The 27,210-nt window shown below is 42.1% G+C and overlaps 1 protein-coding gene across 10 annotated transcripts in view; it reads right to left on the bottom strand.

Moving 5' to 3' along the window:
- Positions 1 to 27,210, bottom strand: part of EML4 (EMAP like 4) — a 217,536-nt gene that overhangs the window by 96,480 nt on the left and 93,846 nt on the right. For 5 of the 10 annotated variants that reach the window (XM_053311351.1, XM_053311356.1, XM_053311371.1 and 2 more), the window contains one exon: positions 10,669 to 10,851. In XM_053311351.1, coding sequence (XP_053167326.1) covers positions 10,669 to 10,851 — 183 coding nt within the window. Of the gene's footprint in view, positions 1 to 10,668; positions 10,852 to 15,758; positions 15,874 to 27,210 lie in introns of those variants that run through there. The other 5 variants (XM_053311318.1, XM_053311340.1, XM_053311357.1 and 2 more) reach the window with 2 other exon arrangements.

Raw genomic sequence — 27,210 nt, 5'->3', positions numbered from 1 at the left:
GATTTGTTCTTCAACTTATACAAGTTAAACTTATACAACCCTCAATGCTGTGTTATCTGTATAATTTTGCAAAGAGGCACCTTTTAACGTGGTGATTCTCTTTATTTAGCAGGGGGAGAGTAACTGGCTCTATCCACCCCCAGCACAGTATCCCTCCAGCGACTGTTGCTGGTGTCTATTTTATGTTTCTTTTTAGATTGTGAGCCATTTTGGGACAGGGTTTCATCTTATTTGTTATTTCTCTGTGTAAACCACCCTGAGCCATTTTTGGAAGGGCAATATAGAAATTGAATGAACAACAACAACAACAATAACAACTTGAAGAAAGAAACAGAGGGTTTAATATTGGCTGCACAAGAACAGGCACTAAGAACAAATGCAATAAGAGCAAAAGTCGAAATAACAAACAGCAAGTGCCGCCTTTGTAAAGAAGCAGATGAAACAGTGGACCACCTAATCAGCTGTTGTCAAAAGATCACACATACTGACTACAAACAAAAGCATGGCAAGGTAGCAGGGATGATACACTGGAACATCTGCAAAACATACAAGCTACCTGTAGCCAAAAATTGGTGGGACTATAAAATGGAAAAAGTTGTAGAAAATGAAGATGCAAAAATATTATGGGACTTCCGACTAAAACAGACAAACGTCTGCCACACAATACACCAGATATAACTGTAGTCGAGAAGAAAGAAAAACAAGTTAAAATAATCGACATTGCAATACCAGGGGATAGCAGAACAGAAGAAAAAGAAATAGAAAAAACAACAAAATACAAAGATCTACAGATTGAAATTGAAAGGCTGTGGCAGAAGACCACCAAAATAATCCCAGTAGCAATTGGCGCCCTAGGTGCAATTCCAAAACACCTTGAAGAGCATCTCAACACCATAGGGGCCACAGAAATCACCACCAGCCAATTACAAAAAGCAACTTTACTAGCAACAGCCTATATTCTGCGACGATATCTATAATAACTACAGCAACAACACTGACCATAAAATTCAGCCATCCCAGGTCCTTGGGAAGGACTCGATGTCCGGATAAAACAAACCAGTCAATAACACCTGTCTGACTGTGTAAACAACAACAGTAAATAAAGCAGAGTGAGGCTCTATGACTTAACCATTTGGCATTCTCCATGTGCTTGTATCATGATAGCTTCTTTAAGCTCTGAAACATTGAAACAAAATTCAACACACATGTTCAGGATACCATGTTCAGAATACCAACTTGACCCTATATTAGTTTGGAAAGGAAGATGTGACATATTTGCGATGATCATGAGATACAACCTTTAAGGCTTGTAAACATCTTAAAACACACCTTTTTAAGGAGGCCTTTTAATGCTCCATTATTAATTTGTTATATCTGGTAGGTACTGTAGCTTTTTATAATTTTCAGTTTTAAATTGAACCTAATTGTGGTTTTTAACCTGACTTTCTTTAAATCTAGTTAATTTTATTACTTTTACTGTATCTGTGTCTATCTTATTGCAGTAGTGCACTGGAGGGGCGGGGTACAAATATTTCAAATAAAATAAATAAATAAGCAAGTAAGGAAATAAATACGGCTGGGAGCTCAGAATGAAACACTACCGCTACCATGCTGTAACACCTATGAACACTTACCATGTAATGCGGCATCATCATATTGTGAGTTTTGCTTTGTGGTGTAAATGGCAGCTGTGGGTGGGACCAAGGAAATTTATAGGACAACAAAATATCCTGCGGTGAGCATCTGCAGGTTTTATAATGTGAGGGTAGAAACCCGCCGTGAGAAAGTGGCTGGGGTGCAGCTAAGATCCAATCAACGTAGAATCCCAAGGACTATGGCACACTCTATTGTCAGGGCTCCTGCTTCATTAATTTCATCAACATCAAAGTGTGACATATGAATTAGAAGAGCAACTGTTCTATGTTGTTTGAATTCTTAATCTAACTACCACAGAATGGAGCTGAAACAAACGTTGCACTTTATCTCCTTGGCTGCTCTATTCAATGAACAACAGATGCAAAGGAACATAGGAAGCTGCCATACCGAGTCAGATCACTGGTCCATTTAGCTCAGTATCGTCAACACTGACTGGCAGCCACACTCAAAGGTTTCAGGCAGCAGTCTTGCCCAGCCCTACCTGCAGATGCCCGGGATTGAACCTGGGACCTTCTGCATTAAAGCAGATGCTCTACCACTTAATTACAGCCCCATTCCCTAAGGGGGATATCTTACAGCAGACAGTGCTCACATGTGGTCACCCATGCAAATGCAAACCAAGACAAATCCTGCTTAGGAGGGGGAATAATTCAGGCCCGTTATCACAACACCAGCTCTCCAACCCCGCTTTTATTTTACCCTTGACAGTTACAACTGTAAAGCAACCCTAGAGGCTATTCAGCAGGGCAACTGATGTCTACATCTAGAATCCCATAGGGATAACTGATGCCTACATCTAGGATAACGTAGGAATACATGGAAAGTAAAATGTGTAAATAAAATGATTAAAGATTACACATTACGAAAGGAAGTAGATACTGTATGCACAAGATTAAAGAAAAGGTGCCTGTTGAGAATTCACTTTCTTATTTACTGTAATTGAAGCTGAGGACACTGGCAGACATCATAGAAACATAGGAAGCTGCCATATACTGAGTCAGGCCATTGGTCCACCAAGCTCAGTGCTGTCTACACAGACTGGCAGCGACTTCTCCAAGGTTGCACACAGGAATCTCTTTCAGCCCTATCTTGGAGATGCCAGGGAAGGAGCTTGGAACCTAGATGCTCTTCCCAGAGTGGCTCCACCCCTTAAGGGGAATATCTTACAGTGCTCACACATCAAGTCTCCCATTCAGATGCAACCAGGATGGACCCTGCTTAGCTAAGGGGACAAGTCATGCTTGCTAGCACAAGACCAGCTCTCCTCTCCATCCAACCTAAGAATTGCACATGGGAGGGAGGGATCATTTCTGGTGCTGGACAAAATGTACTGCAAAGAGCAGGGGTGCCCAACATGGGTCCTCCAGCTGCCACTGGACTACAACTCCCATCATCCGCAGCCACAATGGCTAGACATGAATTGGTGAATTGGACAAAATCAGGGGAGTCATAGGAACATAGGAAGCAGCTGTATACTGAGTCAGACCGTTGGCCTATCTAGCTCAGTATTGTCTACATAGACTGCCAGCAGCTTCTCCAAGGTTGCAGGCAGGAATCTCTCTCAGGGAGGAAGCCAGAGGGGAAACCTGAAACCTTCTGCTCTTCCCAGAGTGGCTCCATCCCAAGGGGAATATCTTACAGTGTTCACATGTGGTCTCCCATTCAAATGCAACCAGGGCAGACCCTACTTAGCCAGGGTGACAAGTTATGCTTGCTACCACAAGACCAGTCAATTGACTACTCTCCAGTCACTTTTGTTACTTTCAGAATTGTGATGTCTCTACTTGCAAAATTCACTGCACTGGATGCTGGGCTCCGACTCACTCAATCACTATAGTAGCTTGAACAACAGGATGGCCAAAAAATTAAGGATTCCCCACTCTGATCTGGGTGGGGGTGGGGGTATGTCTGGTTAACCATTCATGGCAGAAAAGGGGCTGGGTCAAGACCAACCTCAGTGATTCAGACAGCCTTCTGGCAAGCCCCTTGCTCTTTGAAAATAAATTCTTTAAAGAATGTTGCTTTCTATATTTATTTAAATTTAAAATATAAATGGGTTTCAGCATATAGGGAGCACATGATATAATAGCCTTCCTAATCATATCTACCTGACTGATTTACAGTACTAGTTTGCTGTGACTAACCAGCAACGAAAGGTACACAATAAAAAGATATAAAGCCTTAAAAACCAGCAAAATGACAAAACAGCCATTGGGAAAAGAGGGCGGTGGGGGGAGTACGGTGGCATCCAGACCTTTGGCACAGAGGTGGACCATCAGCAGAGGTTCCTTCCATGAACAGAAGAACGGTTGTGCAAACAGAATTCTCCTTCTGTTCACAGAATGACCTTCTTTTTATAGCACATCACTGAGCCAAAGATCTGGACACCATGGACTGCCAAATCGACACCAATAACTGAAGTGACAATCTGTGTCCAAAATGTTTTTCCCAGAAAATATTTTAACTAACTCAGGGCCAAACTGGATGTAATGGCACCCACATTCATATATAAAGGGGTGTGTGTGTGTGTGTGTGTGTGTGTGTGTGTGTGTGTGTGTGTACACACACACACACACACACAAACTGTTTATACAAGAGGAAACATGGGGAATGGGAGAAAAAGCCACTCATTCCTTGCCTTACCCTCACTATTGTTACAATGCCAAGACTACCTATCATGTGGCTAATATAATCAGAAAGCAATTGGTTAATGTTTCTGTTATTATGTAAGGTATAGGTCATTGCGGTGCCAGGTGTGTATAGTATAACAATATTATTATTTGAACATTTCAAGTTGGTACTGCTGGAACTGTTATTGTTGTAGGAGCTGTTTGGTCTTGGATCGTAATAAAGGAATTCTGATCCTTACCCTCACTATGCTCTGCTAATTTAAATCAGTCTTCCTCTAGCCCTGCTCAGGTGCAGTAAGACTCCTAAAAGCAGTGGAGCCTAAGATGCAAAAGGGGGAAGAGGTGGGTTTCGCTCATACCTTGTGTGTGTGTGTGTGTGCGCACACACACACACACAAAGACATACAACGGCTGCCCCACATACAGTGTTCTCTCTAAAAAAATTTCATCTGTGTGTGGAGTTAGATTTGTTCTGGGCGGCTGTATCAAGGCAGTGTGTGCACACACACATTCAGGATGGGGCCTTCCTGATTCAATCTGAGTGGGATCTAAAATTAACTGAGTGGACATCAAAAAATGTGTGAGTGCGTGCACATGCATACGCCTCAGAGGGAACACTGCTCACATCATCATCATGCCCCAGTCTTCATGTTCTACCAGATCTAGTTTCCATCCAACTAGGCTAGTTTCTACTTAAGATGCCCCCCATTTCACAAGGATACATTTGGTTTGCTGGAAAGCCACTTGCTTTAAAAATGTGAAATCAATTTTCCTGTTATTTCATGATCAGAAGATTAATTCTCCATTTATTACATCTTATGATAGTTTCAGAAGCCCCATCAAAAGAGCAGATGGATTCAGTGGACGTAGAATGCCCATTCTTTTCTTAGAATTCTATTCTTTTTCTTTTTAATTTTTGCAGAAATATCCAAAAGAAAAAAATTATTAAAAAAAAACCCCGAACCACATTTAAAATCCTCCTTTCTGAAGGGTTGCTATCAATAACTCTTCTCCCATAAAGAAGAAAGTAAAATCTGCAGAAGTTTTGCTGTTCTGTGTCCCACATCAGGAAGCGATATGAATAAATAAATACATATTGAATAGATGCAATTCAAATAGAAACAAACTAGAATGTGGCCTTGAACATACAGTAGATTTCCACTGTACCTCATGAGGCTTAGCTGGTTGCCTCCATCACCACCTTTACAGTAACAATTAGTCATTTGATTCTTAAGATCCCCAAATTGACTGTTGCTGTAATTAATGGAGCACGCATTTATTGTGCTTTTGTACTTGGGAATAAGAATTTCTGCATAGCTGCTGCCAATAATAAAAGGCATTAGAATGCCACTAATGGCTCTTAAAACAACAAACTCCCTTTTATAAAGGCAATCTCACGTCATGCCCTTGTCACAAATCCTCTTATAATATCATCTTACTTCCCTAAACACATTTTCTGAGTGGCATTATAATCCTCAGCCAACTCATTACTCTCTTTTGAAGAAAATATGTTTGGCTGATGTTAAAACAATATGTACAGTACTTTTGAATTTCCACGTTTTGCTTCATGACACCCAAAGCAGATTAACTTCTTTATCACCTGAAATATCTGAATGAGATCACCAGTGTGCCCTACCAGATAATCATCATCCGGGAACTCTTTAACACACACATGAATTCCGAAAACTAAGAAGTCAATTAGGGTGCAAAGCCAAATATTTATTATAAAAACACATAGGAATGCACAGGTTACACAAACCATTATTTCATGCATGTACACAGCATAAACATTTTACAACCGTCTTGTTGGCTATGCTGAATTAAGTTTAATGGCAATTTTAGTACTAATCCCAACTACACATCAACACAAAATGATGGAAATATTAATGTGTACCCCATATAGTTAATGATAATGTGTACCCCATATAGTTAATGATATCTTGAATACAGAACATGCTTCAAATAAAAATTTCATCCTATGTAGACTAAGGTAACTTTGCACCTCTTTCCCTTTAATGTTAAGTTTGACCCTTCCTATTTGACACCTCTGTTGGTGGCTCCACATTGAGGTGGCCACTGCAATGTTATTTCCTTACCATAAAGTCTCAACTTAACAGATTTCCATTAGCATCCCCTGCTAACTTGGCAAAGAGGCACCTTTTAACGTGGTGATTCTCTTTATTTAGCAGGAGGAGAGTAAATGGCCGTATCTACCTCCAGCACAGTACTTCCAGTGGCTGGTGTCTATCTTATGTTTCTTTTTAGATTGTGAGCCCTTTGGGGACAGGGATCCATCTTATTTATTTATTATTTCTCTCTCTGGTTTGTATTTTTTTTTTTAACATTTTCTATCCCGCTCTTCCTCCAAGGAGCCCAGAGCGGTGTACAATATACTTAAGTTTCTCCTCACAACAACCCTGTGAAGTAGGTTAGGCTGAGAGAGAAGTGACTGGCCCAGAGTCACCCAGCAAGTCTCATGGCTGAATGGGGATTTGAACTCGGTGTAAACCGCCCTGAGCCATTTTTTGGAAGGGCGGTACAGAAATCGAATTAACAACTACTACTACTACTGAAAATATTGTTGTGGTTCCAACTGCCTCTGTCCATTCAAAAGAACCTAGGAACCGGCCTTATACTCTGAGTCAGACCATTGGTCCATCTAGCTCAGCAGTGCCTACACTGACTGGCAGCAGCTCACCAAGGTTTTAGGAAGGAGTCTTTTCCCAGCCCTACCTGGAGATGCCAGGGATTGAAACTGGGACCTTCTGCATGCAAAGCAGATGCTCTACTGCTGAGCTACGGTCCCTGTGGTAATAGCTAGCTTTCCAGACTAGTGTTGCATGCCAGCAGGCATGCTTGTGGTTATGCAACAGTTGTGCAACTTTGGCACATCTCACTGATCTCAATGGGAACTTTTGTGCAAAAGCACTAGAGTGCAAGAGCACTCTTGCACCATCTTCACTTTATTGTGACTAAGCCATTCTCTTGCACTAGCACAGTAATGCCCATTCCACATGTGGTTCCTTGCTCTGGATGTCGGTCAGTATAATTTACCATAACAAGCATGGCGCTACACTACAAACACACTACTTGGGCAGAACTGGGAATTTTCAGGTTCTTTGGGAAGTCCTAGCACCTATGGAAAAAAATATCAGTGCAGGAGTTCAGAGCAGTGGCAAGTCTGTCCCCCAGCCTAAGCTTCACACAGAACAAATTTTTAATACCCACAGACCTGATGAATGACTCCACCTTGCAGCGTATATTTGATGCTCCCCAAGTCAAAAGTCTTAGCTTCTGAAATATCTGCAGGCTCTTGAAATAGATAAACCAGGCAGAGTGAGAAGCCTGCATTGCTCATGAGTGTCCTCCCCCACTCACACGTATTTCTTCTTGGTACTGCCGCTCCTAGAAAATGCCCTTTCTGCTTAATTTTTGAAAAGCCCTCTTTACTGGAACTGTAACAAGTGCCATTTCCTCCCCAGCTACCACCTCTAGCAGTCATGCTTACTCAGCTAAGCTAAAATGCAGCTGCAATGGCAGCTGCAGCAAGAAGAGAGTTGACTCAGAAATACACTTTTAATTAAAATGCAACCACTTTAAAGTGCAATAAATCATGGGTAGCTAACCTAACACAAATAGTGCATGGATAGTGGGCATAGCATGGAAAACAGGCCCACTGCTGCTAAGATATCCCTACAGCAAGTGTGGGAGGGAGACCGAGAGATAGGTGTATTTGAATGAATTTCCCCGCATGGCCATGCTGAGGCGACACAGTGACTTGATGCATGTATGAATCACCCCTGGAAGCTCTAGTGGCAAACAGTGGCAATATTCAGCTTGGGCGTTATGACTGAGCCTATTTTTGGGTTTGCTCTATAAACCACCTCAGAGCTTTCAGGTAGGGAGAAAGAAATAAGCAAATAAAATAAGTTTAAATCCAGATGTCAAGTAAAGGAATGCTGAATGAATAAAAAGGCAGGCAATACGCGCGTTTCGTTTTAACGTGAAATGCCAACTTTCATTTAAGGCAATAAGAACATCCCTGAACATTTCATGAAATTTGGTGGGTGCACACAAACATTACAAGTTTATAGGATGGTTCTCCACTAACATCCATGTGGAACTAAGACTAAAGGATTTCCACTTGTTTTCAGTTTCCATTCATTTTCATGGCAAAATGATGAATGCATTAGTTTTCTATTCTATTTATTTTGAAAACAAATGCATGTGACTACTACTAGCAGCAGGGGAAAGTAGTAAAAATGGCACAAAATTGCATCAAGGATGAATTCTCAATTTTACCACTTTGTTCAGCAAAGACTACATTCTCTTCCATTGAAATGACATATTTTGAGACAAAAATGGAAAATATTTGGCTTAGCCCTCGTTTCTTGTATAATTGCTAATATTCACCTGTTAAATTATGAGACCAGATTATGTTCGATGCAAAACCAGAACAGCTGGGATGATTTTTAAAAAACAAACAAACAAACCACTATAGAATACTGTTAAAAATGCATGTGGTGTGGATTGATTTAAGAAACACACATAATTTCCAGTTTTTCAAAAATTACAGCATTTTGAAGTCCAACACTTTAGCAGTAGTAATCAGAATTGTGCTCATCTTTCCAGTTCTGAGAATGGGAGGCCATTTAGTCATTCAACTAATTATGAAGTTGAAAGACCTTTCAAAAAGAATGATACTGGAGTGATCCAAGATGGGAACAATTTTGTGTAGTGTGCATTCATTAGCCACATAATTATGGGGAAAATACAGTGCTTGGTGGTAGAATAGATTAGGCACAAAATTGGATTGCATCAGTCTGGTGGAGGACTAGTCTAGTTTCTACACAACACCTGAACAGTGATCTCTTCTTATTAGATCAGCTTCCCAACTTGTTAGAGTACTTTCCAGTAGGCTTATGAGTTCAACCGGCATTCCTTGTGTGTGTGTCCCATCAACTTCGCAACACCTTGACCAATATGAATCAAATCAGATACAGTTATAGGCACACATAGAGACACCTCAGCGGCGGTGTTTGTAATGTCATCCACCCCGATTCAAGATGGCGGATATATAAACCTTTGAGGTGCAAGTGTAACTTGTGTACTGCCTAACTGATTTGAACCAAATTTGCTACAGCTGTATGGATGCCCCAATGGTGCAGTTTGTGATGATGTCATCCACCCCAATCCAAGATGTTTGAGGTGTGAACTTTGGAGGAGAAAGTGCACTAACTTGAGGACTCTCTAACTGATTTGAACCGAATTTGGTGCAGTCGAAGTGAGTGACACACAGGACACCTCAATGGTGTCGTTTGTAATGATGTGATTCACCCCGATTCAAGATGGCGGACGCGTGAACATTTGAGGTGCAAGAGAGGTAACTTGCGGAACTCAATTTGAACTAAAATCAGTTCAGTTGTAGAGATAGTGAAAGGAACGTAGGCAGATTAGTTCTTACTAGTTTTTAAATATAAGCTGACTCTCCTAGCCACACTGGGTTCTTATCAATGTAAGAAAATACTAAATCAACCTGCTTGTGAGAGGCCTAATCAGTATATTCAGCTGAACCACCAGTAAATATAAAGTCAAATAATTAAAAAGAAATTGGATACAGGATAATGCAGAAAACTCCAGAAACGTTGAGCCAGTCTGTATTTTATTCTTGTCATGTGGATGCTGATGAAAATGGCATGTTGCCCACTTCTACACCACAATCTAGAGCAGCATCCCATGCAAATCAGGGCCATCAGCATAGTGAGCTTTCCTGCCTCTGCCAGAAGATGCACATGATAGGAGTATGTGGAAGGGGAAACATTATATGATGGGTCCAGACTGAAATGTAAGGGCAGTTTTACATTAAAGGAGAGACTGTAAAAAATGACCACAGGGTGACATTCGTGTGTGTGGACCTATTCTTAGAGGAAGTGAGCCAGCGGTCACTAATTTTTCAAACTTGAAGGAACTCTTTCCACCACACCTTATCTGTTAAGAAACACTTGTGTAGCTGGCACAGATTCTGGACCATATTCCAGGTTCATATGCTTAGATTGGGGGAAATCACTTGTCTTTCTTGCATAGTTTACCTTAAGATGCCATGTTAACAGTTAACAGTAGTAAAATTATTATCAGCATCAGCCCCACACAAGGCTTGGCTGAGGGCTGCACAACTCCAGCCCCCCAGCTCTATGTTGACTACAACTCCCATAATCCCCAGCCAAACTGCCCAACAAGCAGGGGTTATAGGAGCTGTGAATACCTGCAGAAGGGCCAAAGTCATTCCTTGGCATGCTGAGTCTCACTAATGCACTACATAAACTGAGGATGCAAAATTTCCAAAAGTGAACAGAAAGTTATCCATACAAGAGGTCTCCCTTACCTTTACCTGGTGCTGATTTCCTCACAGATGCCACATGATCTTCAGAGATAGCGAGACGTCTCAATACATCTGCCAAGGCTGCTTTCAGCACTGTGATTTCATCTTCCTGCTGTTGCACTCGCAGTTCAAGCGCAGAAAGGCGGTCCTGGACATCAGATGTACTTGCTGCAGAAATGCTGTCATCTGTTAAGAATATAAATTATATGTATTAATTAAAATATCAATGATCCTGTGGAAAGAGAAAAGGGCCTAATATGCCCAAATGCTAAAAGAAGCAGCAGCAGCAGGGACCAGGCAGGCGTCCTGGGGTAAGGTGTTTCACATTTCAAGTGCTGCAGGCAGAAAGGCAGCCACTTTTCTCCCCATCTCCAGCCACAACACATCCGATGATGGTGCGATATGAAGCAGAGTCTCTGTTGCCAACCACAGTGAGCAGGTACGGGTCATGTGGGGAAAGGTGGTTCTTTAAATACCCTGGCCTCAAACTGTTTAGGGTTTTAAAAGCAATTGCCAGCACCTTTGATTGTGCTTAGAAACTAACTGGAAGCCAATAAAGAACCAGTCCAACAGTAGCAAGCATGAACTGTCTCCTTTGCTAAGCAGGGTTCACCTTGGTTTGCATTTGGATGGGTGACTACATGCAAGGCCTATCTGATGCAAAATATTTCCCTTAGGGGATAGGACTGGGAGGAGAGCTAGTCTTATGGTAGCAAACATGACTTGTACCCTTAGCTAAGCAGGGTCCACCTTGGTTGCATCTGAATAGGAGACTACATGGGAGCACTGTAAGATATTCCCCTTAGGGGATGGAGCTGCTCTGGGAAGAGTATCTAGGCTCCAAGTTCCCTCTCTGGCATCTCCAAGACAGGGATGAGAGAAATTCCTGCCTGCAACCTTGGAGAAGCCGCTGCCAGTCTGTGTAAACAATACTGAGCTAGATGGAGCAATGGTCTGACTCGGTATATGGCAGATTCCTATGTCTGTAAGCTCAATGGTTGAGCGTCTTCTTGTATGCAGAAGGTCCCAGATTGAATCCCTGGCATTCTCCAGGTAGGGCTGGGAGAGACTCCTGCCTTGGAGAGCCTCTGCCAATTAGTATTGATAATATGGACCAAGCTGTATGGACCAATGTTCTGACTTGGCATAAGGCAGCTTCCTATGTTCTTATGTAAAGATCAAATAATAATTGGAGATGCATGTTCCAAAAATTGGGTCCCAGACAAAACCCTGGCTGTAGCTTTATGTATCTCCTGGGAGTTTCCATCACTGGGAAGCTGGGTTTCCAGCTTTATGTATCACTTGGGAGATAATAATAAGCTATATGGACCAATGTTCTGACTCGGTATAGGGCAGCTTCCTAGACCAACACTAGCTAAGCAGCCCAGAAAAAAACATGTTTGGTGGTATCAAAAAGAACCAACCGAGACACACTCTTCTGCCAGAGTAATTAAGGCAGTCTCCTCCTTACTTAGCAAAACTCAGTTGGATCATAAGCACAATTCTCAAGCCCAAGAAGCAGAGAGGCAGGAGAGGGGAAGCAAATAGCAAGATGTTGTTTAGCTGGTGGACCCGCTCTCCCTTATGGGCCCAAGGACACTAGTCCCTCATGCCACCCCTGTTCAATTATAGTTATGTTCCTACAATAGTGGTGGTGACCATTGCTCTGAAATGGACTCTAGCCCATGCTTGGTTAGGTTCATCATTCATACATCTCTGTTCCAGAGGTCAACCTGAGATTCACCCGGACTACCAATCACAACAGGAAACTCCACTAGAGCATGCAGAAATCCATTCAGATCCATAAGACTCCAAGGATGGACCATCCTAATAGGCCACCCACCCTTGCAATGTTAAAAGTCCTAATCTTTATTTGGTAACCATCTGTCCACAACAAGAAGTTCTCAAACTCACTTGCCCACAGATCACTATCATCCCGTCCAGTAGCAGTACCCACCTCAAGAGTACACCCTGAACAATGTGACCAGATATAAACAGAGATGGACCCATGGAGACCATAAAATCCTGAGCAGCTCTGTACAAGATGGCTTCAGCGCAGACGTTGAACTTCTCCAGGACAATCTATCTGAGGCTAGGACTACCTAACCATAGAGATACCACATTAATAGCTCCACCATGGACACTTTACAATGGATGAGTGGGCATTTTTTATCCCAATCTGTGTGGCACGCAGCTGTACAGAACTGACTCATAAAAAAGTGTTAATAGCTGCCAGGTGGGGAAATTTAAAACAGCCTCCATGTAGTAGCTATAACGTGTAGATCTGCTTGTATTGGTAGGTATGACACAGATTTTTTCCCATGAGAGCTGATATGGAGTAGACACTCAAGGCCTGGCCTTGGAATATGCTAGGGTGATTTTCTAGGTCAAATATATAAAGCAAGGGAACAACTGTTTCATTAGGACATGGCAATCTGGAGAAGCGATTCTCCCCCACTGAACCTCTTAAATTTTTTGGCTCTTGCTGGAATTCTACTCCAGTCAGAAGTGGCCTCTTTCATGAGCAGATTACTAGATTTGAAGGATACTAATGAGCAATGCAGAGACAACTTTAATGTTATTCCTGTAAGAACCTCAAACAGAAGTTGGCATCAAAAGAAGAGAATACTCAGAATTCAATACGTACCTAGAATTCATTCTCATTTACTTGAGAATACCACAATTAAATCTGCTACCACAAACCCGTTAAAATTACATGGATCTATATCTAGATTACTCATATTGGTATATGACTCATATCTCCAGCAGGTAATACATGAAGTTTCACCACAAATATTTTGCTATTAATTTTGCTGTCACAGAACTTACAGTGTGAACATTTTTAGCGATTGTGCCCAGTACCCACATCAGCAAGCTACTAAAGGAGTGTCATTCTTGTCAAATGCACACACAATTGAAAATATGCTCGTGCACGCACACACACTTTATTTGCAATATTTCTATCCAACTTTTCCATCAGTGTTCAAAGCAGCTTACAACCACCGACCCCCAGTCAATAGAAATAAGAACTACGTCAGCAAGGCAGAAGACAGAAATAATAAAAACCAAGAGGGTGTCAGACAAGATTAAAAGCAGCCCTGAACACACATGTTTTTAGGAAGCAGCAGGAAGGAAGCTAAACAGATCTCTCAAGACAAGGAATTTTACATTCTGAATTCTGTTACCAAGAAAGCACTCTCTCTCGCACGCGCGCTCTCTCTCTCTCGTGTGCCAATCAGCTGTCATTTGGAAACTGGTAGAACAGGAGAGGACCTCTCCGAATGTCCAGAGAAAGCAGGCATGAGTGAAATAGAATGGAGCCCAGAAACATATTGGCCCACACACTGTGCACACGGGCATTTTTTTTAGAGCTCTTTTGTTCAAGCTCCGGAAAACTGTGCAAATGCAGTTCTGTGACACGACAGCCATTATTTCCGATTTATTTCAGGAACTGTACAAGAGTGCTCTTCTGCAAACTAAAGCACTTAAAAAATGAAACAGCTAGCAGCAGTGCTGAAACCACCTGAGAGACACTGTGCGGTATTGTAGGCCACTGGCAGTCAGTGCAACTGGAGCAATAGTGATGTTGCATGATCCAATGGACACCCCCCCCCCCACACACACACACCTTACCCCGAATCTTATCCACTTACAAAGTTTTGTCCTCATTTATTTTAGAATGCTGGGGAGGATGGTTCCTTTTTTTAGCCTACTTTCTAGTAGGCTTATGAGATCACCAGGCATGGGGTGTCTGTGTGTGTGTGTCCCCCTATCAACTGTGCAATACGGTACCTGGACCAATACGAACCAAATCAGGTACAATTGTAGGGACACCTACCTCAACAGCATTGTCTGTGATGATGTCATCCACCGCAATTCAAGATGGCGGATGCATTAACTTTTGAGGCGCAAGTGGACTAACTTGTGGACCATCTAACCAATTTGAACCAAATTTGATACAGTTGTAGGGACACCTCAGTGGTGTAGTCTGATGATGTCATCCACCCCGATCCAAGATGATGGACAAGTGAACATTTGAGGTGCAATTGGGAACTGATTTGGCCCAAATTTGGTACAGTTGTAGGGACATATAAAGTAAAGTTGTGCCATCAAGTCGGTGTCGACTCCTGGTGACCACGGAGCCCTGTGGCTGTCTTTGGTAGAATACAGAAGGGATTTACCATTGCCATCTCCCGTGCAGTATGAGAGGATGCCTTTCAGCATCTTCCTATATAGCTGCTGCCTGATATAGGTGTTTCCCATATCTGGGGCACATACCAGCGGGGATTTGAACCAGCAACCTCTTGCTCCCTAAGCAAGTTACTTCCCCACTGCACCATTGGGTGGCTGTAGGGACATATAGGGACACCTTAAACACATAGTTTGTGATGTCATCCACCCCAATTCAAGATGGTATTTCTGAGGTGAAAATACCACCTCAAATATTTGCACCTCAAATATTCACCTCATGAATATTTGAGGTGCAAGTAGGCTAATCTGTGAACTGCCTATGAATTGGACCAAATTTAGTCCAGTTGTAGGGATAGTGAAAGTAAAATAGGCAGATTCGTTATTACTAGAACTACTGGTTTCTTTCATTCCCCCCCCCCCTTTGCTGTGCCTCTGTTTACCGTGCACCTGATAGTGTTCTTGCTGACTGGAAGGAGAAATCAACAGCTGACCAGGAAGAGTCCATTTTAGCCTCCATCCTCCTCACCTCCCTCACAATGCAAAACATTGGGAACCAACCACAGGAACCACACTGCTGCTGGGTGGGATGAGCAAGCAATAGTCAGTAGAGACTGGCAGCCTGAAAGATCACACAAATTTGCACTGCAGTATGGGGCATTGTCACTCTTTCACAAACATTTGTATTCTCACCTAGCCCTATTTTAAGGGCAAGACACACACACACACACACACACACACACACACACACACACACACACAGAATTACAACACTGGGGGAGAAAGGATAAACAGGCAAGGACATTGTTCCACAGACAAGAATTCAGTTATCGTGGTTCACCATCTGAATGCATGACAGCAACGTGATCTTGTTGCATTTCAGTGTGCTATTTTGGGCTTCCTACCAGAAGCATCATGTGCAAGATGTAGCAGATAACAGAAGCACTTTCTCTGGTATAGATTCAGTTCTGCTGAGGTACGGTGGACACTTGGGGTCATCAGACAGATATAAAGAGCCAAAGCTGACAATGGAAAAACATGACAGTTGGGCAGTTGAACAGTCTGGTCAAGAAGGTATGGAATCTCCAAAGATTATTAGCAGGAGGATGAATGGGCACCTGTTATGTCTAGGGAATTTGCCCTTTGCAACTCTGATTCAGTTTCAACAGGGGCTAGATTCAATAGACACACATTTGAGGCTTTCAAATATCTTTAAAGGGGACTTAAATAGCTTGCACACAAATGTAAATATCACACTGTTATGGACATTTTAGAACCATTTCCCATTTTATGCGCCAGCTCCACCCTTCTCAGCCTTGAGCAGCTGTGCTCTTGGTGATAGAGATGCATGCCTTTGTTAGCGAAATGAAAAACTTAATGACTGGGTTAAAAAAAAGTAGCAAAAGACTTCTAAAATAGTTTATCAGAACATCTGTTGCGCAGACACAAGGCACTCTAATGCGTTGCAGTTACTGGCATTGACCCCACATAGCTCATGGAGACCTAAATTCCTGGGGAAGGAGCTACTATATCTTACAGGCCACTTTGGACGGAATGGACTGAGGATGGGCCATGGCTCAGGGGCAGAGTGTCTTCTTTGTATGCAAAGAGTTCCAAGTTAAATCTCTGGCATCTCCAGGTAGGGCTGGGAAAGGCTCCTGCATGAAACCTTGGATAATACTGAGCTAGATGAACCAACCACCTTAAGTGGCGCAGCGGGGAAATGCTTGACTAACAAGCAGAAGGTTGCCAGTTTGAATCCCTGCTGCTACTATATTGGGCAGCAGCGATACAGGAAGATGCTGAGAGGTATCATCTCATACTGTACGGGAGGAGGCAATGGTAAACCCTCCCTGTATTCTACCAAAGAAAACCACAGGACTCTGTGGGCGCCAGGAGACAAAATCGACTTGACAGCACACTTTACCTAGATGAACCAATTGTCTGTTTACCAGGAAACTCAAGACTGATAAAAGGAAATACTAGTTCACACAGCACATAATTAATCTATGAAATTCTCTGCCACAGGATGTGGTGATAGCCACCAACATAGATGGCTTTAAAAAGGGCCTGGACAAATTCATGGAGACCAGGTCTATTATTGTATTTATTTATTTAACATTTTTATACCACCCAAAACTTATGTCTCTGTCTTTCAATGGGTACTAGTCTTGATGGCTATAGACTACCTCCAGGTTCAGAGGCAGGAGGCCTCTGAATACCAGTTTCTGGGGAGCAACAGCAGGATAGAAGGCAAGCCTTCATTTCCTACTTGTGGGCTTCCCAGAGGCATCTGGTGGGGCACTGTGGGAAACAGCATACGGGACTAGATAGACCTTAGACCTGATCCAGCAGGGCTGTGCTTTGGAAATACGGCGACTGGGGCCAGAAAGACATGGGAAAGGGGCTGAATTGTATATGTTGCTTGGCAAATCAAGTCTACAGTTGCAAACTAACTGCATGCATATTTTAAACAGCAGTTTTGTCCTGTATCTGTTTAAAATTAAGTTACCAAATACGCATAAAAAGAGGATTGTAAACACATTTTACCTGATCCAAGACAGATACTCCGCTATAAACCATGAGAATTCAAAATACAACTAGAAAGAGGCTTATTCAAAACAGTATGCTTTTGCAAACTTGCTCAACATTCCTTGCTTATTCCAACAACAGACTCGGGTACATTTTTTAGTTTGTGGTGCAGTCTCTAGAACATTTCTGCCCAGAAGGAAAATTGTGTTTAAACCCATAATTTCCTGATCAATTCTGGGACATTATTTCAAAGACAAAACAGAAAAAATACTGAATTCATTATGCTGGGTAGTCAGAGCCAGCCCAATTCCTCATTTATGGACTCTGTTTATTTTGTTCTGTCAGTGATGTTAGTTTGTAAGTATTAGTTATCCCAACTCATGAAATGTGGATGGGGTAGTCCCTTCGTATGGATTTTCTCTGAAATTAAGGTAGCTTCATTTACAAACATGAGGTCACTTTGATCTGTGTGAAACACGTGTGAATTTTATAATAGGATTTTTACCAGGCCTGTGCATGGCCTAAAACAGACCTACACAACTTTGGCCACCCAGCTGTTTTTGGACTACAACGCCCATAATCCCCAGCCACAGTGGCCGATAGCCAGGGATTATGGGAGTTGTAGGTCAACATCTGCAGGAAGGTCAAAGCTGAGCAACCCTGGTCTAAAATGTCAGGTCCCAATCTGACCTAACAGGGAAACTGCAGGGAGGGGTTGACACACAGTGAGGGGGTTGACACACTGTGGTGAGGGGTTGACCCTTCCAGCTGTCATTTTATCTGTGTCAAATGAGGGCTGGTAAGAAACCCTACCTTTCTTTCTGACTCCCCTACCGTCCCCCGGTTCTGACCTCTCCTCCTACCGCTCTTTTACTCTGGACCCAGTAGGAGTCAGAAGACAGTCCACAAGATGTCCTCTTGGTTCCACATGGAGCACTCCTCCAGCAGCCTCACTTTTTCAGCTTCTGTTTAAAAAGGTAGGGGTTTTCCAACTGGCATGGGGGACTGTGGCATTTGTAGGATTTTTTTGGAGATGCAACCACAGCTACATCCCTAAAATTATTAATCCCACAATCTCCCATGCCAGTTGGAAACCTAAAAGAGGTTGAAAGGAGGGAAACCCCCTACATTTTTAAACAGAAGCTGTGGAACAGTGTTCCCCCTAACAGGGATTCCCAGATGTTGTAGTCAACAACTCCCATAATCTCCAGCCAAAGGCCACTGAAGCTGGGGATGCTGGGAGTTGTCGTCAACAACGTCTGGGGATCCCTGTTAGAGGGAACAGTGCTGCAGAAGGCGAGGCAGCTGGCTGAGTGCACAGAACACATCCTGTAGTTGTGGATGAACACATCCCCAACTGTCTCAGGAGGAGAGAGGAAGAGAGAGCTGGGTAGTTCCAACAGGCATGTCCGAGTTCCATCACAAAAGAAAAGAACGCTGTTGGCATTCCAAATGTCAAGGCTCTCTGCTGTCGTGACAGAATCACTAATAATGAGTCCAACATGCATGTTGGATCAACATGACAGCATAGCCCTAATCTCACTGTCTGATATATTCCACAGAAAATTGTGGTTCTTTAAGACAAAGAGTACAAGTGGTAGCCTGAAAGTGTTACAGCCATTTCCCCTGAACTGACATGGACGGTTGCAACATTGCACTGTTCGATGCCTGGGTTAGAATGATTCTGAATCATCCAACTTTACACATGCAGATAACTGCGAGAGGCAATATCCCTGCAGTTTGGGTTTCTAACCATCCATGCCACGAAATGGCTTCAAAGGACACACTACACATCAGGGAGTTGAACTGAAACCCAAAACCAGTTCAGAGACATATTTTTCAGTGACTCCAAACCTAAAATATCTTTCCTGCCTTGAACTTGAATCGAACCCCTAAATACAAAAGATGTTTGTGATTAATGTTTTGTTTTACTGTTTTTTTGTTCTATATATTTTCATCGTTAAAAAAACCCCACCAAACAATTTTTTTAAAAAGCACAAACAGTTGAAAAATATTTTTCTCAAGTTAAATAGTCACCCTTGTATTCATTTTAAAGAGCTACATTGCATTGAAAGTGTTTGCAGTTATTCTGCATTAAATGCATCTAAACCTGATGAAAACTTGTTACCAAACCACTTTAGTATTTGAATTGGAGAATTAAAAAATACTGATGAATCTGAACTAATTCAAATTATTTAATGCTTCGATTCCGTGCTGCAAACACATAAGAACTCAAGTTGCAAATGTGCACAGAATTGCACCTTGACAAGTCTTGCTGTAAGCTATAGGACATGTGTGAAAACAACAAGGCAAAACTGTACTACCATGTTTTAACACCGTTCTGTTCATTTCAGTGAGACTGGGACTCTTGGCCGGGGTGGGTGGGGGGGACTTTCCCAGCAGATTATGTCCTTTTTGGCACTGTGATAAGAATAAAGTCTGTTGAACCAGTTTTTTTTTTAAAAAAAGAACATGCAAACAAATTAATCCTCATTTCTAAACTAAACACATGAGCAACAGGAGTCAAAGAGACACTGATCAAAATGAAAATTTCAAAGAAAAGCAAGAACACTCCCACCTCTTTTTACCCTAGGTAGTATAGCAGGAAAATCCTGCTGTAAGAGATAAGAGCCTAAAATATGTATGGGACTTTATCAAGATTAATTTCTTGTTCAAACTGCCCTAGTTCCACTTAAAGATTTATTTATTTATTTATTTGGTCATTGCTTCATAAATTAGCATTGGAAGTGAACCAGTTGATGTTAAATTTTCTGTGAATTAAACAAGGTGTGAGCGGGTTAATATCTTTGCTGCCTGTACTATTCTGCAGCCAAGTTTTGTTCAACAATCACTAAGCTGTACTATGCAGAGTACATGTTAGAGCCTATGTGTTAACAAACAATGACTTGGGATGTGCAAAATGTTTCAGCTCAAAATGGGCTGTTTCGAATGTTTTGTGCTCAGAACAAAATGCTGTTTAAATAAATGGCCTGTTTCGAGCTTGGAACAAAACAATCATAGGATCCTATGGGGGTTTGGGGGGAAAGTTAAACATTGGTTTAAAGTCGCCCGCTTGCCCATTTCTTTTGTGGACTGGGTGGTAGGAATATGTAGTCCTTTTCCAGACCGTCAAACCAGTTCGGAAGTCTGGCATTTGGACCAGTTCGACAGGGTGTTACCTTGAAGGAGCAGGGAGGGTGCCCTTACTAAGCCCCACCACATTTCTCCCACCAGCACTGCCACCATAACTGCACAGTGCTGGTGAGGGAAATGTGGCGGGGGGGGGCAAGGGCACCCTCCCTGTTCCTTAATGTAACACACACACACACACCGCTGAACCATCCGGCCAATGGTTCATGCACATCCCTATTGGGTGATAGGTAGGACCCATCATGCCCTACCACACAAACCACTTTGGTGTCCCTAGGAGCTACCCATGGGGAACAATGGAGTGTTTTGAGTTTTCCCATTGTTTCCTATGGCAGAAACACTCAAAAACGTTTTGATTCGTTGAAACAACCAAGGTGGACTGCTGTTTCAACAAAACATTTCTGCCACCTGCGTTTAGTTTCGAGCTCAAAACAAAAAAAAACACAAAAACCATTTTATGCACATTACTTATGGTTTGTGCAGGATTGCTCTTGAAAACCTCCAATAACTGAGCAAAGAGGCATCTTTTTACACTGGTGACTCTCTTATATTTAGCAAGGGGGGTGCAACTGGCCAAATTCACCCCCGGCACAGCATCTTACCAGATGCCATCTCTTATATTATTTTACAATGTGAGCCCTTTTGGCACAGGGAACCATCTTATTTATTTATTGTCCTATGTAAAACACTTTAAGAACTTTTACTAATAAGCAGTCTATACATATAATAGTTGGAAATGGTTTGGAAACTTCTATTGGTATGAAATGCAGCTGCTCATCTATTGAATGGAGAGGGGAATCATACCACCCCAGTCTTAAATTTGCACTGGCTATCCACTTGCTTCCAGGCAAGTGAGTGTTGATTTTTTCCTTTGAAGTCCTGACCCCTGCATCCAATGTATTAGTCCTGCACTGACAAACTAGAACGGGTTCAGAGGAGGTGCTCTGAATACCAGTTGCAGAGGAGTAACAGCAGGAGAGAGGGCATGCCCTCCTGTTTGCAGGCTTCCAGCGGCATCTGGTGGGCCACTGTGTGAAACAGGATGCTGGTCTAGATGGGCCTTGGGCCTGATGCAGCAAGGTTGTTCTTATGAGGGCAATAAAGATGGTGAGATATCTGGACACCAAGCAGTATGAGGAATGGTTGAAGAAGCTGACTGCCTGGGGGGAGAAAAGACTAAGGAGATAGAAGATTGCCATCTTCAAGTAACTGAAGGGCTGCCACACAGGAGGAGGAGTGAACTTGTTCTTTGTTGCTCCTGCGGGCAGGATGAGGACCAATGGGTTGAAATTACAAGGACACAGATCCAGGCTAGAAATTAGGACGACTTTGCTGGCTGTAAGAGCTGTTCAACAGTGGAACCGTCTGTCTTATGCAACTATGGGCTCTCCTTTGCTGGAGATTTCCAAGCAGAGGCTGGATGGCCATCTGCCACGCACGCAGTAGCAGTCTCCTTCAGCGGGTTGGACCAGAAGACCTCCCATGTCCCTTCCAACTCTAATATTCTGTGGTTCTACCCATAGGAGTGCCTTGTCCCATATACATCCCCTGGCTTATTAAGGTCATCTGGAGAGGACATGCTCTTCACACTGTTGTTTACAATAGTTAAATCTAAGACCATGAAAAGCACGGACCTTCTTTGTTGTAGAATTCACTTTATAGGCTGCCCTCACCTGGAAAATTAGACTGGCCCCTTTGTTTTGTGGCATTGGCCAGCAAAACACTTTTTAAAAAAAATCGTAAGGAGTTTTCTTGGATTCTGATGAATTTGCTAGTGTAATATTTTCTTTCCTGGACATTTATAGCTTTATTATTCTTTTTCTGATGGCTTTAGAAAGATTGCACGTTGCCTTGAGATGCCCAGACATTTTATAAACAATAAAATAAAAAGTAGACTATATTACACCAAGATGATAAAAATAGTTCCCATGTGTTAGTCCTACAAAAAGCATCTATTATTTCTTAAAGAGTTTTGTGTGTGGGTGTGTTTGGGTGACAGAAGTGCATACTTCCAGATTACCTACAAATTGATACCAAATTTTGTACACAAGCCTGTCATTGAAATTAGCTGTATAAACTACTTTCTACACCAAAATATTCTGGAGACTAAAAAAAATTAAAATAACTTCTGAATAATCAGCAGTTTTTAACCATTATTGTTCTAAACATATTTTAACACTCAATCAAATCAATAATTAAAAAATATGACATAATGCCCAAGAGAAGCAGAAGATCTTTCTCGGATTCAAATTTACCATGAATCAAATTTACCATACGTTAACTATTAAAGAAAAGAAAAGAAAACTGTTTGAAGTTAGAAAACTGTCTGAAGTTGATATTCTACCAATTTCCAGCTGTCCTTTTACTTCATTTTTGCAAGCACATTAATTAAAAAAACCTATCTATCTATCTATCTATCTATACATACACACATACACACACGGGACAAATATATATATATATATAGAGAGAGAGAGAGAGAGAGAGAGAGAGAGAGAGAGAGAGAGAGAGTATCTATTTTATATTTTGAAGAGTTTGTTTCTTTGTGGATTTTCTTGTGCAAAATAAAGTCAAACTCCCCAATTACTGACAGATACTAGATTTTGCATTAATAATCCTGGTACTTAAAAGCAGGGCTGGACTGGAGGCACTGAGGGGGCGGTGGGATATATGTGGGGAGGGCACCGGGTTTTGAGTAGAATGGGTCCTTAAGGGTGGGAGTATTCACTGCTGCTGAGTGCAGCAGGGCGCAGGGGCACCCTGTGGGTGGGACACACCGGGAATATGCCCTGTTGTCCTGTGGGCCAGTCTGAGCCAGCTTAAAAGTAACTGAATGTACTATGTTTCACACCAGAATAAGGTGGAGGAAGTTTTCAATACCTTATTTTACACAATCAATCAATCATCTTTATTACGGGCCAAGACCAGCATAAGACAGAACAGTAGGGCATGATTCATAACATGGGAAGTACTAACTTCAAACAAAATACATTGTTAAAAACCACCATGTTTAGGGGTGATTCGCTGAAGGATCCTGCATGCATAGCTGGAGATCAGGTAGGCATGTCCCAAGAGCACATATAGTCTACTACGTGCATATGCCCAAATTTGTATAACATTTCATCTAAAGAAAAGTGGCTGACATACAGGGTTGATAAAAAAAAAGATACATGATTTTGTTTAAAAAGATACATGATTTTTTTTATAAAAAATCAGATTCTTACATTTTAAAGTAGAATTTTTTAATTTAAATTTATTTCTTTAAAAAAACAGTTCATAAAGAACCTAGGTCAAAGGGGACAATTAATGCTGACTATCACAAATATTACAACACCTGCTAACGTGGAAAAGAGGCGCCTTTTAATGTGGTGATTCTCTTTATTTAGCAGGGGGAGAGTAACTGGCCCTATCCACCCCCAGCACAGTACCTCCAGTGACTGTTGCTGGTGTCTATCTTATGTTTCTTTTTAGATTGTGAGCCCTTTGGGGATAGAGATCGATCTTATTTATTTATTATTTCTCTGTGTAAATTGCCCTGAGCCATTTTTGGAAGGGTGGTATAGAAATTGAATGAATGAATGAATGAATGAATGAATGAATGAATGGAACTACAGGATTGTCAGTTGTGTATACATTAGCTTAGGTATCTCTCCCCCAATCTCTCCACATGCATCCTTACGAACTTGCCTCCCAAATAATTAAGAGGTGATTAAGTAATTACCTGTGCAGGTAATTAAGGTCTACCCAATGAACCACAGAGTTATGGTCAAGAGAACAAATATTCAAATAAAAGTGCAGAACTCTCAAGTGCAGTGTGGTCTGAGGAACACCATACATTTCAAGCCTTTCACATCATGCTACCTAACAATGCGCCCATAAATATATGCAAAAAGTGAACCACTCTTAGGCTTCCTGTTTCAACAACTCTGCTTTGAAAATTGTTTTTCACCTTTCTGAATCTTTCAGTTCTCCATTCCACATGAGACATTGTGATCAAAAATGAGAAGAGAGGGAAGCACAATCTTTGCCTGGGAAAGCTGCATCCAAAGTTTGTATACAACCAACGACACAGCTGCATCTCAGTGACCCAGGCTTCAGAAAGCTTGGTATGTCTACTCCTATTAATCCATGCAGAGTTCTCATTTAGTCCCACATCAGACGACTTGATCTATTGAGAGAAAGTTCTACATGCGGGTTCATTTGCATGAACAAGCCATTTATAATGATCGCTTTTGTTTTTAAATTTAGGATGTCATACAAGGCTTTGTTTATGTGAAGTAACTGATACCAGGTGGAGAACAGCTAAATCAGCCACAGTTACAAGACTAAAAAAGCAGCACTCATTAAAAATTCTCCCTTCTTGGGCCAAGTTAATTGTAGTCCCACTGATCATCTCACTACTGGAACGTTTTTGGCAACTTTCAGGGCCTAACTCTATTCTTTCTCTCAAAACACACACAGACACACACCCCAACCTATTTCACATATCAGACTTCAATACACATTTATATCTCACTTTTCCTCCAAGCAGCCCAGAGCAAAATACATGATTATATTTATCCTCACAACAATCTATGAGGTAGATTAGGTTGAAAGAAAATTGACTCTTTCAGTCACTGAAAACACCCTCTGAGTTTTATGGCTGAATGGGGATTTGAACTTTTGTAGTTTGTCATACTGACTATTTCTTCAAACTGTTTCTTGCAGTGTATGATGCACCACCAGCACACTGGATGAGTACATCCAATACCTAAAATGCCCCCCACAGATTCATTCTTTACAGCATATTTGCACTTGAAACAGAATCATATGGTACAGTATTCCCTGTACTATTCAGAATTGAATAGTACTATTCAAGTACAGAATAGTACTATCCAGTACTATTCCCTGGATTGTACTATTCAGAAGGGATCTCCCAAGTCATAGTCCAAACACTCTAACCACTACACCACAATGGCATCTTACATGCATGACCCACTGGGCCTGAAGGGGACTCAATTGTAGAATCAGGTATACTAGCCGACCCCGCACACAGCATCTGTGTGCTCTTTGGGGCTGGCGGTTACCTCTCCTCCACACCCACCTTCTGCCTCAGTCTCCGCTTCTTAACCACGGCCGGCCCATGCTGGGCCCAGCCGCCTCTCCTCCCCACTGCCACTTCTGCCCTCCCCCCACCCCACTTTCTTTCCCTCCTCCTGGACCTTGCCTGCTGTTGCATCTGGTCTCCGCGGCCGGCCCGCCGCCGCAGTGACCAATCCTCTTGGGTGCACCTCAGCCAATCAGGTGCCTCTGCCGCCCAGCCAATCAGCTGGGCACTGAGAAGCACATTCCAAGCATACCCAGGAGAAATAATAATACAGATGTACCTCTATAAAAGAACTAAAGAAGCAGTACCTGGGAGAGGATCAAGTTGCAACATCAGGAGATTGCACTAAAAAGAGATACTCACAGGACCACCTCTTTCCATTGAGAAACTGTGCATGCCAGGAGACTATCCAAAAATGACTTTTTAGGGGGGTAGCGCCATATAATGAGGTTGTGCAGGTGCAGACTGAAGACTGGGCCAATTCAGTTGTGATGTCCTGACTCACCTTTCCTAGGTTTGTTCAGCTTATGTCAACTTTTGTTAGTTTGCGGTGTCAGATAAAAATGGTTTCATTTGCCAGGTCCTTTTAACTCTGGTTACTGGTAGTCTTATCTGCTGCAACTTTCGATTTTTTAAAAGTTATTTTTTAATGCCGGATGTTTGCTGATTGTGCTTTTGTTTTAATGCCAATTGGCTGACATCCAGACTAAACTGTTCCTGAGTACTACTGCTGAAATTAAGTAGTCCTTTAGAATAACTCCTCTGAGTAGCACTACTGAGTAATTTAGTCTGGATGTCAGCCAATTAGGTTTCATTCTATTGCTGATTTGCAATCTGCCTTGAAATGTTTTTGATAGGTCAAGACTTAAATTGTGTGTGCATGCACCACTGATGTTTCTTGCAATGTGCATACATTTTGTACTCTAAAGTGGGAACTGGCCCCCAGATACCACTGTTCCAGTCTTTCAGCCTGGCTGTCCTTGATTGCTTTCTCAACTTCCATGTTTTGGGAGCCTGAAAATAAGCATTACTTAATCAATACAAGGGAGTTTCACAATTGTCTCCAGGTAACTGGTCCACATTTATCCTGCTCAAACACTGCCTTTAAAAAAAGTTAGCTCAAGGTGGCCATTTGAGGTCTGTCTTCTAATAATAAATTAGAGTAAGGAGATGCCAGGAGGGAGAATGGCATATCCTCCCCACAAATACAATATGCACAAGCCCTAGAACCCCTTACTGCAGCACTTTCTGGATTGTACTTAGAAGTCTTCTGGTGGGGCATCACACCTTCTGATGTTCCACCATAAAAACACACACACTAATTTTAAAAACCCAACACATTAGGGAGAAGGATTTAAGCTAGGCATGTCAGGCATATGTCATCTCCCTGACATAGTAAGGGTATTTTTGTTTTGTTTTTAATGTGAAGGGAGTGGGGCAGTGCTAAAGGATCTAGGCCTTGGGCCCACAGCCCCTATTTTGATAATTAAACAATCATAAAAGGTAAAGTGTGCTGTCGGGTCGGTGTCGACTCCTGGTGACCACAGAGCCCTGTGGTTGTCTTTACAGGAGGGGTTTACCACTGCAGT

Source organism: Hemicordylus capensis, chromosome 1 (genome assembly GCF_027244095.1).
Source record: "Hemicordylus capensis ecotype Gifberg chromosome 1, rHemCap1.1.pri, whole genome shotgun sequence".
Lineage (NCBI taxonomy): Eukaryota > Metazoa > Chordata > Lepidosauria > Squamata > Cordylidae > Hemicordylus > Hemicordylus capensis.
The sequence above is the reverse complement of the archived record's forward strand: the minus strand, read 5'-3'. Positions and strand labels throughout refer to the sequence as shown.